The sequence below is a fragment of the Alexandromys fortis genome, unplaced genomic scaffold (assembly GCF_014885135.2).
Source record: "Alexandromys fortis isolate MF-2015 unplaced genomic scaffold, M_Fortis_MF-2015_v1.1 scaffold_16, whole genome shotgun sequence".
NCBI lineage: Eukaryota > Metazoa > Chordata > Mammalia > Rodentia > Cricetidae > Alexandromys > Alexandromys fortis.
In genome coordinates, this window is record NW_026067893.1 from 14315064 (window position 1) to 14328019 (window position 12956).

General features: G+C 41.5%; 1 protein-coding gene across 12 annotated transcripts in view; it reads right to left on the reverse strand.

The window, feature by feature from the left end:
* Btrc (beta-transducin repeat containing E3 ubiquitin protein ligase) overlaps positions 1-12956 on the reverse strand; it is a 174831-nt gene that overhangs the window by 11799 nt on the left and 150076 nt on the right. For all 12 annotated transcript variants that reach the window (XM_050147401.1, XM_050147394.1, XM_050147379.1 and 9 more), the window contains 5 exons: positions 9507-9693; positions 4789-4885; positions 4014-4151; positions 3450-3568; positions 146-395 (listed from right to left, as the gene is read on the reverse strand). In XM_050147401.1, coding sequence (XP_050003358.1) covers positions 146-395; positions 3450-3568; positions 4014-4151; positions 4789-4885; positions 9507-9693 — 791 coding nt within the window. The remainder of the gene's footprint in view (positions 1-145; positions 396-3449; positions 3569-4013; positions 4152-4788; positions 4886-9506; positions 9694-12956) is intronic.

The following is a 12956-nucleotide window of genomic DNA, read 5'->3' on the forward strand; positions in this document are numbered from 1 at the left end:
CCATTACTGTTATTTATAGAAATAAAAATTGAATTAAACATTACATTATTCTACCATAATGCTTATGTATACAGTTGTCTTCGATCACACTTTTACACCAACTCCTTATTACACCTTGTGAACACACTGAAAAGTGGCCCATTACCTTTATGGTTCTATCCCCAGATGCGGAAACGATGTACTTGTCATCAAAGTCTACAACATTGACTGCAGCTCGGTGTCCCACCAGCACCCTCCTTAGGGTGATGTCAGTTGGGGAGGCCATATCCCATACAGCAATGGAACGATCTTTGGAGCATGTTACCATCATGCCATTATTGAAGCGCAAGTGCAGAACTGCCTCACAATGGTGAATCAATGTGTTTAGCATCTCACCTGCATTTACGTCCCACACTCTGAAAAGGATAACGGAGAATTAGATGGTACTTAGGCTTCAGTGCAGTGCCTTTTCTTGACTATGGAGCTTACCATCAATGCCTGTTCTCTCAAACACCCACTTTCTTTTTAAAATAGGGTTTCTCTGTAGTTGACCAGGCTGTCCTTGAATTCAAAGATCCACCTGCCTCCTAAGAAGAGACTAAGAGACCATAATGCTCGGCTCACTCCCACTTTTTTTTTTTTTTTTTTTTTTGAGACAGGGTTTCGCTGTCGCTTTGGAGCCTGTCCTGGAACTAGCTCTTGTAGATCAGGCTGGCCTTGAACTCACAAAGATCCGCCTGTCTCTGCCTCCCGAGTGCTGGGACCAAAGGTGTGCGCCACCACTGCCTGGCCCACCCCCACTTTTTAAAAAATTTATTATGTATATAGTGTTCTGCCAGAAGGAGGCACCACATCTCATTACAGATGGTTGTGAGCCCCATGTGGTTTCTGGGAATTGAAATTAGGACCTCTGGAAGAGTAGCCAGTGCTCTTAACCTCTGAGCCATCTCTCCAGCTCCTCACCCCCCACTTCTATGGCAACTGTTGTGCTCTTCCTTTGTAGCCCCAAGGCAGGGTATGAATGAACCATGAGGAAGCAGTGTAGACAAAGAGAAAAGGCAGGAAGTAGGTGTTTCCTAGGTAAAACCTTAAGATGGGAAATCTGGCCAAGCTATAGTGCTCAAGGATGAGGAAGTAGTCATTATCACCGGATAATCTGTCACAGATTTTCGGATTACTATCCTAGTATTATTCTATTAAGAACACACATGTAAACCAGGAAAAAGAATAGCAATAGGGAGAACCAAGAGTGGGTCTGTGCCTGTGTTACACCCAAGCCCACATGGATGCCTGTGGTTGGGGCTGCCACCTGAAGCCATGTTAATGTTTGTGGGCATGGGAAAGCTGGCCCTGCCCCTTGCTGCTGTGCCAAGTTGGCATCATGGAAGAGCTAGCTCCATCCTGCTCTGGGCACCACATGCTCTCCTCAGAAGATGGCTTCTGGTAGATGCAGGTGGAGAAAGACCCATTCTCCCTGGACAGTTGCCCACTAGGTATTTGACTATGCTCCACTAAATATGTGGACAACACAAAATGGAATTTTGGGGGTGGGGGTCATGGGAAGACAGGGATGTTGTAGGAGGCTGCTTGTTCGTTTCCAGGCTGCCCGGACTCCCAAAATAATCACGCAGAAACTGTATTAATTAAATCATTGCTTGGCCCATTAGCTCTAGCTTCTTAAAGGTTAACTCTTACATATTAATTTAACCTATTTTTATTAATCTGTGTATTGCCATGTAGCCGTGGCTTACTGGGTAAAGTTCTGGCATCTGTCTCTGGCAGGGCTACATGGCTTCTATTCATTTCGCAGCCTCTCTTCCTCCCAGCATTCAGTTTAGTTTTCCCCACCTACCTCTGTTCTGCCCTGTTTTGCTATTGGCTCAAAGCAGTTTCTTTATTTACCAATTGTATTCACAGCATACAGAGGGGAATTCCACATCACAGGGAGGTAAGCATGATTTGGGCATATGATGTGAGATTCCCAAATAATCAACAAAAATGATTAAAAAAAAAAAGAGGGCTGGAGAGGTGGCTTAGAGGTTAAAAGCACTGTCTGCTCTTCCAGAGGTCTTGAGTTCAATACCCAGTAACCACATGGTGGCTCACAACCATCTGTAATGAGTACTGATGCCATCTTCTGGGCTGAAGGTGTACATGCAGGCAGAACACTGTGTACGTAATAAATCTTTTTTTTTAATAGAAAATTAAATATTTATTGTCGATAACGTTACACAGAGCACTCTTTAATAAAACAGAAATAATTATGTTCTTTTTTTTTTTTTTTTTAAAAAAAAGAACAGCAGTAGGACCTGTGCCAGTGACTGCCCACAGAAACCATGGCCACGATGTTTTTCCGCAGACTTAGTAATGTAGACTTGAGTTTGACTTCCCTGAATGTTATATTCTAAGTTCAAGGTTCCATTTTTGTGCTTTTCAGGGCAAGAGGTCAACAAGAGTCCTCCCTCCTACTCCAAGTACTTTTTTCATAGCAGTGGGGACCCTTGGATAGCTTGAGAACAGTGTCATGATGGAAATACTTTGACTACTCTATTTTTGCACATCGATTTTGGTTTTTAAAACATTTTATTGCTGCCCTTTTCAGTTGAGCCCTCCTTTGGGAAAGCCATGTTGTTCTGCAGTGTTGCTAAGAGGTAAGCCCCAGGTTCAGTCCCAACATCGCCCAAACTAGCAAACAAAACATCATCTCTCCCCTATGCTCCGGCCCCTGTAAGGCACTCCACAGCACGGATAAAGTTAGTTGACAACAACTGCAAGGAGCGGCCTGCTGTGCCTAGCAGTCAAAGGAGCAGCCTTTCCTACTTGCAGGGAATAACTTTAGAGAATTTAACAATGTAGTTAACTGCCTTTTATTCTAGCTTTTGAAAAGTTACTTTTGATGTATCATGTTTGCTAAATTCTTTAGCTTCAGGTGAAATTCCTAGCAGGTTTTCAGCAGTGAGGCTGGTACCCTGAACTCAAGCTACACTGGACCCCAGCAGCATAATGGCTGCGCCATCAAATCACCAGTGCCTCTGGAAATTGAGAACCCCTCCCTGAGTGGAACCTGCAATTAAACACTGTGGGGACGGCAGGGGAGGGGCTGGCAAGGAACGAGCCCTGCTTACCTGTACACACTTGAAGGGCTCATGCACGCCCGCACTGCAGTTACAATCTCCCTTCCTGCACTCCCGTGAGGTGCTTTCCCATAAAGAGAGGGAAAGTTCCTATGCCAGGTGCTTCTCTAAATTAAAACCTGTGTGTAGCTTCTTAAACATGCCAAAGTAGAAATCTACCCAATGGTTCCAAAATCAAGGGTCTGGCTCTAGAGTGACAAGTGACCAACCAGAAGCTAACTCTAAGACCTGACACCTTCACACAGACATACATATTTATTCACATTAAATAATAACTTTTAAAGACAAGGGAATTACTGTGACAGAAAGAGTGTTTCAGAGCCTGAGATTTCCTACCTGACAGTGGAATCCGATGATCCAGTTATGATCACTCTCTCATCATACTGGAGACACAGGACGGAGCCTGTGTGGCCTGTGAGGATTCGCTTGCATTCCAATGTGTTTTTATCCCAGATCTAGGAGGGCAATGGATCACTGTCACAATGGGGTGCTGTGGAGACTTGCTGCTCTGTACATGTAGGACCCCCAAATGGCAAGGCAGAGGGGGTGAGACTGCATTCTTTCCTCCAGGTAGAGCCGACACCTGGATGTGCTGACTTCAGTCTAATGCTAACTTTATCCTTTCATTAAAGTGGAAGAGTAGCCTATAATTAGGAAGGCCAAAATAACAGCTTCCATCAGCGCACTTCTAGAAGGGAGTTCAACCCTGGAACTATCCATTTGTATGATTCTCTGGGGAGAAGCAAACACTTGCCCTTTAAGGAAATTGGTTTTGGTACTAGAACCAATCTAAAGTTCTCACTTCCTAGCAACAACACTTAGGACTTACGCTTTAGGTTGCTTTATGAACACAGTCACCCTTGCTCCCACAGCTATGTTCCTCAGCTGAAGAGACCTCACCTTGATCGTGTTGTCTCGAAGGCCGCTTACTATTTTCTGGTCATCATATTGTAAACAGTAAACTCCTTTGCTTGTTTCACTGCGACAGTGGATTCTCTGTAAACTATGTCGTCCACATCTCCAGTTTGATTCTATTGTCTGAAAAGGAGAATTTGAAGAAGCAGTTAATTAGGAAAGAACTCAAACCAATGGCTCTATGGCAGCGGGTCTCAACATGTGGGGTGTGACTCACACTACCATTTCACGGGGGTTGCCTACGATCACTGGAAAACACGAGTATTTACACTACAATTCATAACAATAGCAAAATTACAGTTGTGAAATAATGAGAATAATTTTGTGTTTGGGGGTCACACAGCATAAGAAGCTGTTTTAAAGGGCGGCAGCATGAGGAAGGGTGAGAGCCACGCTCTGTGGGATGCACACGTATAAAAGCTATGTAAAGCTGCATGCTCAGTGCTCCTCTTAGATGCGCAGCATCAGTGCCTACTGATAACTTTTCACGGAAGCTCGTCAGCTTACGAGTTCTAGGTCTCCCTGGTGTTTTAGGAAGTGGTAATCCCCTCTTGCACTCTCATCTGTCGGTAAACAAAGGTTTTAAAGCTACACAAAAATCGACTGGGAGTCTTCTGTACTTTACCAACCTTATTCATTGGGAAAAGACACTGATTTTTAACCCACACCGAACATCTTAATGGGTTTCCTGTACTTGTAAGCTAAACATACTAATGATCCCCAGCACTCAGCATACATCCAGAAATACATCAATTCTTACCTCAATATCTTGTATAATTTTAGGATAAAGTGCTCTATAAAAGGAGTTGGGAGGAGCATTCTCATCAGGAGGTTTGTTTTTGAATAGGTACTGTCCCCTAAAAAACAAATATTTACCAATGAAGATCATAAATCCATTTAGAAGAAGCTTTGTAGTTCTTCAAAGTGTTTCAGTTACTATTCCACATACTAGTCAGCGACTAGCCAGCAAGGCATGATGGTAAGGCGATTTTAGGAGTCCCGTGTCAAAAGTGTTAACCTCCTGGTATCTAAGGAGCCTGATCAACATTAATTCCAGTACAGAACATCAGAGTACCAACCCCTTTGGGATGCTGATAAACGTATACTCAGATAAACGTATACCCATCTACTGGTTGATTAGGCTTCTGTATATTTAGTGATTTTATCATTTGATAATAATGGTAATTCCTCTGGTTAATAATCATAACTATTACTTTTCTCCCTTGGCTCTGGGGCTGGAGCCCCGAGCTGTGTGCACATTGCTAGGTAAGTCATTTGCTGCTCTACCACAGGCCCCTGAGCCAGTTTGTGCCAGTGTCAGAGGAAGCCTAGCATGCTGGTAACAGCTACATCTCTGCTATGGAGCTCGAGCCTCTAGTGACTTATCACACGGGGTAGGTATGCTAGCTCAGTCACTGGGCTATCCTGACCACGTGGCAGTCCTCAGTTCATAGAGCAAACAAAGGGACTGCACGAGTGCCCAGCAGCAGGCAGGAAATGGGTGAGGAGACATGCTCAGCATGCCATGCTATCATGTGGGAGGTAGGAGGCTAGCTTTCACAGGTGTGTTTCTGTGTGCACAGGCAGACGTAGTTCCTCATTTCCTTGACTCCACAAGCAGCATTTGCTAGCATCTCTTTCCTTTTAACAGCGTATCTCCAAACACTCATATCACAAGTTAGAGTGCTCCCTACCCCCTTACCCCCCAAAAAAGGTAAACGGCAATCACTTCCTGCTGGGCAAAAAATTTAATTCCTCATCCTGAAGTTAAGAACCCACCAAACACGGTGTGTAAGCTAGTAAAGCCCACTATGGGTGTGCTAACTGCTGTTCTCACTGGCACCGTGCCTTGCAAAGTGGAGACAGGCAGAAATGCCTCTGAGTGTAATCTTGGCACCAGAGAAATCATGTCTTCTCTGGGCCAGTCATCCACTTGTGCCTCTATAGCACCATTACAATATAATTAATTGTTTCATGTCTTCAGGAGAGCTTCTCCCCTGCCCTCTCCCTATTAGACACCTTGAAAATTAGTTGAGGAAATTTCCTATCAGGAAGGCAGCTGGGTCTGCTGTCTATCTTAATACAGAAAAGAAAATCTGCAATGGAGAAGTGAAAAGAGCAGTTTTTTTTTTTTTAAAGAAGGACTATGAAATCTGATACACCAACATAAAGGGTGAGTAAGCTACTTTGAGAAATAATTCTGGTTTAGTGGTATCCTTCTGAACAGTTTGGTTATGTAAACACTTGGATGCAGATGAGATTTTTAACTGTTGTTTTTCAATGCCCACCATTCCTGAGATTCTTGTCTTCCTTTGAGTCTTTGTCGTTCCTATAAGGTATTGCAAGATTTTCTTCACATTCAATGTATTTTCTCTATATTCTTAGGAAATTGGATTCAAATGAATCTCTAATCTCGTTTTCTATCCCACTGTCTTTACCATGCCTTTACAAATGTATATTAATTTCTCCAATCAAAGATGCTACAAAGAAGTGGCTAGATATTGAGAACTGGCTTCCAGTCTGTATCTATTTTAAGTCAAAATCTTTTAAGGTGTATGTTCTTTGACAACAGGGACCACTTCTATGCAAATTGTCTGGTACCTGTGAGAATGTAAATGCATGATAAATGTGAAATATTAAATTTAGAATGTTATCATAAAATGTGATCTCCTGATTAAGAAAATGGACTTTTCCCCAGTGGTCCTTTATCATACTTTTAAGAGTTACCATTACTGAGCAGAGAGTATTACTTAGTGTTATTTAAGAGAGAAAACTGCAAAGTTCATGTCCTAGGGGCAAACTGTCAAATCTATCTAGGTATGAAATATAACAGCAAAGTGGAAGTTAAATCTTGGTGATTCAATCATTCTAGGAAGAACATTTATTTGTATACTTTTGAAAAGAAATTGGAGGCACTTTCAAAGACACTTGTCTGGGGAAAGGAACAACATGAACAGGCTTTAACACAGAGGGCTTGGTAAGAATAACTTCAAAAACGGATAATGAGCTGGGCTTTAATCCTAGCACTCAGGAGGCAGAGGCAAGAGGGTCTTTGTGAGTTTGAGGTCAGCCTGGTCTACAGAGTGAGTTCCAGGACAGCCAGGGCTATAAAGAAATATCTTAAAAAAAAGGAAAGAATGGAAGGAAGGAAATGAGAAATTGTTCATAAATTATTTCGTCTGAAGAAGGGAGAATTTGGCATATTCTTGTAATCCCGGCACTCAGAAGGCTGAAGCCTCAACACCACGACCACCAAACACAAAGACAATAAACAGAAAGGGAGACACTGTAACTGTCACCCAAAGACACTGAACAGACATCACAGATCACACAAGTATTTGTGTTTGCCACTTCATGGGACTATAACAAGTTATATCAAATTCTATCAGTGTGATCAAAGACAAGGGAATCTGTCATGAAGCTGAACAACCTGAAAAGACTGTGGGGGCGGGGGACGTTCTGAGGTTGAAGGGAAGGAAACAGTGGCTCTAACTGCATGAAGACATCGCTCTTCAAGGACCCCTTTAAAAGGCTAAAAAGTGGACTGGGATTTAACTTATTGGTAGAATACTTGCCTAATATGTATAAAATCCTCAGTTTGATTCCAGGTACCACAAAAACTATTTAATAAAAAAATAAAGGATAAAATCCTATCTTTTCAATGATGGTTTTTGTCTTTATAACCAACATAAAAGACCCCACTGTTTAGGATTAACCCTAAACAGAAGTCTGCTTTTGCGTTTGAATTTATACATCTCAGAAGCCCCACTCCTTGTTCTCCCTGCCTTCAAAACACGCCACTGTTTACGAGGAAGCCTACTGTCATTTACAGCACAGATGGAAACAAGTGTATTTTAATGGCGCATGAAATCTTTTTAGCTTAGCTAAGAAGTGAGTTTTTAAAACTGTTATTTAAGGCCTGAATCTGGAAGAGAGTTTCTTTGCTTTCCTGAGAGATAGAGAAATCTTCTCAGACATCCTAAAATTCCCACAAGTAAGCAACTGTGTGCTCCATTTCTAAAGCTGATGGACTCTGAACAACATGCATGCTAACTATCAGAGTATAAAGTCAGTAAGTAAAGGCAATCTCTACTTTTCTACATTGTAAGGAAGGATAGGAAAAACACCTGAGAGGAAAACAAGAGGAAAAAACCCCCAATAAGTTCTGGTTTATAGTCATATCACAAGAAGATTGATAGCATTTGGATCCCTGACCTGGGATTTAAGAGTAAAGGTTTTTAAGCTTTCCTAATAGCTCAAATGACAGAAACCTCTGAAACTCTTGTCGTACCACTCAGAGGTCAACATATTCATGGATATGGATTCCAAGAATACAAAAGCAAGAGAGTCCAGTGTAATTTTATGAAAATTCTAAGGAAAGTTGATCTGTGATTATTTATCAGTCTCTTTCCTGCCTCAACTCCCTTCCTCGCTGGGATTACAGGTATGGACCACCAAAAAAAGATTTGTTTTTTGTTTGTAGTGCTGAGGACCGAACCCAAAGCCTTGTATATACAATGTGGGAACCTGCAGCCCTTGACCGGTTTTAAACTTATTTGACACAGGGTCATGCTACAGAGTTAGGGGTCCCACACTTGCCAGCCTCCTTCCTTCTACTACCACACCTGTCTTTCCTTTACTAATCCTAACTATTGGAGGTTGTATATGACTATAGGCAAAAAAGACCCCCTCCCCCAAGTTAATTTCAAAGACAATCATAGGACACACATGTCTATCATCATTTTTAAATCAAATATACTTAATAACTTACTTAATGATTTATTCATACCTGACAGTCTTATAGTGACATTCTAGGGACACACTCTGAGACAAAACTCTAAAAAGGAAAATATCTTCAAGAAGTTTTAATGAAATAGTGCCATAGAGAACACCACCACTGGTGAAGGCTGCTGACTACGTGAGGCCTTAGGGAAGTCACAATTAAACACACAAATCTAAAGAAATATACAAGTTTTAAGAAGAAACATGATTTATACTAAATTCTATTTTTTCTTCTTGGTAGCTATAGTTTTATTTTACTTGGGCATAAAAATTAATTTTTGATTATAAAGGTAACGAGACACTGGAAGTGGGGACTAAATAGAGGAAGCCTACTGAGGGAGAATAATTCTGTTTTCCCCAGAAGAGGAAGAAGCAGGCGTGGATCCTTTCTACCTGATCAAAGCTATCCCATCTGCCTTAACAACTGCCCCTTGGCCTTTCCGCGGAGTCCCAATTTCCGTCCAGAGAGCAGAATGCTTCATTTAATCAGGAGGTGGTCAGTTTCTTTTGCAAAGCAGTATTAACAAAATTGTCATTTAATGATGGTCAGAGAAAAACTGTTGAGTACACGGACAACAATTCTCTCATATTTTTAGCTATAAATCGGCATAATAACTATCAATGATGCGAAGTGGTCTCACTGACTTCCAAAACTCCGAGTGGGAACGCTTTGGTAGGAGGAAGGTAAAGGCTCACCACCCTCTGCGCTCTGCCAGGCCTCTCCACAGAGAGTCTGTCCTGACCATTCTCTCGATGAGCTTCTTCCACAGCATGCCGTCTGACGTCACGCGGTACCACTCCTTGCACACAAGCTCAGCAGCACACAGTGATCTGGCGTCCAAGTATGACAGAATGTTCTCAGCAATATGGTCCAGACCCCGTGCTTTGGTGGGGAGGGGGAAGGAAGCACAGAAAAAGAACAGAGGGGGTGCTGAGCAATTTTTCACAGAAAGCCCTTTAAAAGAACAGCACATGCTGTGTGAGGAAGGCATGCCACTGTCCCTAGTGTGGGCCAGTTTCCTTCTCAAGTACAGACTTGGGTAAAATGAGTGTCAATAATTTTTCCATAAGGTTACAGAAATGAACAGTATTTTCCATCTTCTGTTAGATAAGGAAGTTAAAGCTAACAACCAGCAAACCCCCCAAGACATTAAAAATAAAAAGGAGTCCAGAAAACTGTTCACATCTATCTATATGGATTTCAACACTAGGGGATGTTCTATGGATGGCATCTCAAACTCTGTGATTCAGACCCCCCGAAATCTTGATATTAGGTCCATTCCTCATTCTGCTTCTATTACCGCTGCAGTTCCAAAGCTATCCAATGAAAGAAATGCCTCATATGTACTGGGGAGAGGCGGCACACCGGACTGTGCTGGGGTAGGGAATGAGGGAAGCAGACACGGCCACAGGAACACCCTGAGAGGACACACAGGGATATTAAAGTTCGAAGATGAGCTAACTGCATGTGAAAAAAAAAAACCAACTATTTTATTGCTATAAAACCTAAGTGACAGTTGACCAAAAATGAAAAAAAAAAAAACTTACCAATAGATAATGTGGGTAGCATTCGGAAGAAATCACGGCAAACTGACTGGTGGAAAACAGTGTGCTCCCCAATTAAAGCTTTCTACCACCCAAATATGTATCAGAGTCTCAGCGGAAAGGAGCCTGTCAAACAGGACGACCACCCTAATAACACTTCCTGTCATCGCTGTTCTACGCTCACAGGTCAGACAAAAACATTCAAAATTATTAATCTTTGAGGTTTTCTGAAGGCTCAAAAGGTGGGAAGGAGTCATACAGCCTGTCTTCTGCAGGCATGAACTGAGAAGGACTGACAGCATGCATGCGTGTTTCCCCTGAATCATATGGAGACACACTTGGATGCCATTAGCAACAATCCAAATATGCTTATTAAACATTATTCTAATTATAAAAACTGTATGGATATCCGTCACGTCTCCAGCAGACTCAGGGAGAAAGCTTTAGATGGATCTTGTTTGCCGGCATCACATGCTCATATTTAAGCATAAGCAGATGGAGGCATCCATCACCTAATTCTTATTAAAGGAATATGACTATAAGCCAATTAAAGATAGAATAAATAGTTTTTCATACAAAATACAATGATGATACGTTTCCTGAATCTTTATATTCAAAGTTTCTACAACATCACAAGTTTCCAAAAGGCGTTCTTACATTTTTAATGGCTGCCATCAAATTGTTCCTGATCTTTTACAATGTACCAGAGTAATAAGTCGTTGAAAGTAATTTCACCTAACACTCCAAACAAAACCATTACATTAATGGATTATAGGCAATTTTTGAAGTAGTTTGGTTTACTAAATGCAGCCAGATGGTGTAGGTTTAGAAATTTAAATGGCTGTTAAGCACTGGACATGATTTAATACCGGATAGCCCGGTCAGCAGATACACACTAGGGATCAGTATTAGGCATAATACACTAGTTCAATCGACTCCAGTTCAATTCTTAGTGTCTAAGCTTCAAACAGTAGCATGTCTCAACGTGGGAAGAACATGGCAGTAAGTACACTAGGATTTTTTTTTTTTTACAAAGAAAACTGTTTGCCTATGGCTAGAAAAAAATCCAGATGTTTTAAGGGGGCAAACATCTATTTTATTTAGCAAAGGACAGAGATACAATTTGTTTTAAAGTGGCTACATGTAATATAAAAATAAGCATTTCTTTAATTTTAAAAGGTAATTTAAGTTTATAAAAACAAAAATTTAAAAACAGATGGCAAGGATTAAGCAAGGTAATAGTATGTAGTCCTGAAAAGGCTACTAAACAGTACATTATTCTTACAGGAGGACTTGCCAACGTGTACCAAAAGCCTTTTAAAAACTCCCAGGAGAGTGAGGCAGGAGGAATGGTGAAAGTTCAAGGCCAGTCTCAATTATACAGTAAGAGCCTGCCTCAAAGGAGGAGGAGGAGAAAGCCTTCAAAAAGTTCGTGCTTCAAGGCAGCAGGTAAAGGCTAGAGGCAGAGTGTTTGTTGGCATGTGTGAGGCACTGGATTCGATTTCCAACACACCCATAAAACAAACAGCAACAACAAAAAACCCCAAACAAACAAGCCAAAACAAATAAACAAAAAATCAAACTACACCGAAACACCTCATACTCTTTAATACAGCAATCTACTTTGGGTGCATAAGAATGTCCATCATGGTATAATTTATATGGGAAAAATGACTAATGAAGGGATTAAATAATATGTCAGACCACTGCAAAAAGTACTATAGAGCTGGGTGGTGATAGTGTCCATCTTTAATTTCAGCATTCAGGAGGCAGAGGCAGGTGGATCTCGGTGAGTTTGAGGCTAGCCTGGCCTACAGAACGAGTTCCAGGACAGGCTCCAAAACTACTCAGAGAAACCCTGATTTGGAAAAAAAAAAATACCTTAACATATTTAATAAAAGTATACTAGGAGAATATATTAAGCTTTAAAAGACAGACCCCCCAGTTCTATTGGGAAATACACACATGATCAGAATTTTATAATATGTATGTAATTTACAAACAAAGGGTTCTCCGTATGATAGAGTTCTGGGTAATTATATTTTTTACTTTGCATGTATGTGTGTTCACATATGTGTGCATGGAGGCCAGTGAGCCTCAGGGATCTGCCTACATCTGCCTCCCCAGAGCTGGGAAAACAGATGCACTCCTCCCAGCCAAGGACTGAACTCATGCCCTCATGCCTGCACATACTTTACTGGGTGAGCTATCTTTCCAGTCTCTTTTCTTTGTATTTTCTCTATTTCATAACCATCAAATGCAGTCAAAATAAAAAAGCACCCCCAAACAAGACCTGACAGTTTAGTTAACACCAGTGTGTAACTACTTCCCTAACAAATTTGTAGCCCATGTAAGAACTTCATATTCCCATGCTTTGCAGTGTTTTAGACCACCATTCAAGATGGGGTTGGGACACTCTGTAGATGCTACTTAGTGACAGAGTACTTAACTAGTTTGCACAAGATTCAGGGTTCATTCCTATCAACATCCCCTCCCTGCCCCACTGGGGGTACAAGTCAGTAGCAATGTGTTTGCCCTCTATGAACAAGATCCTGGTTTAATCTGCAGAAAAATTATGGCACCCTCTCAAGTATCTCTCTC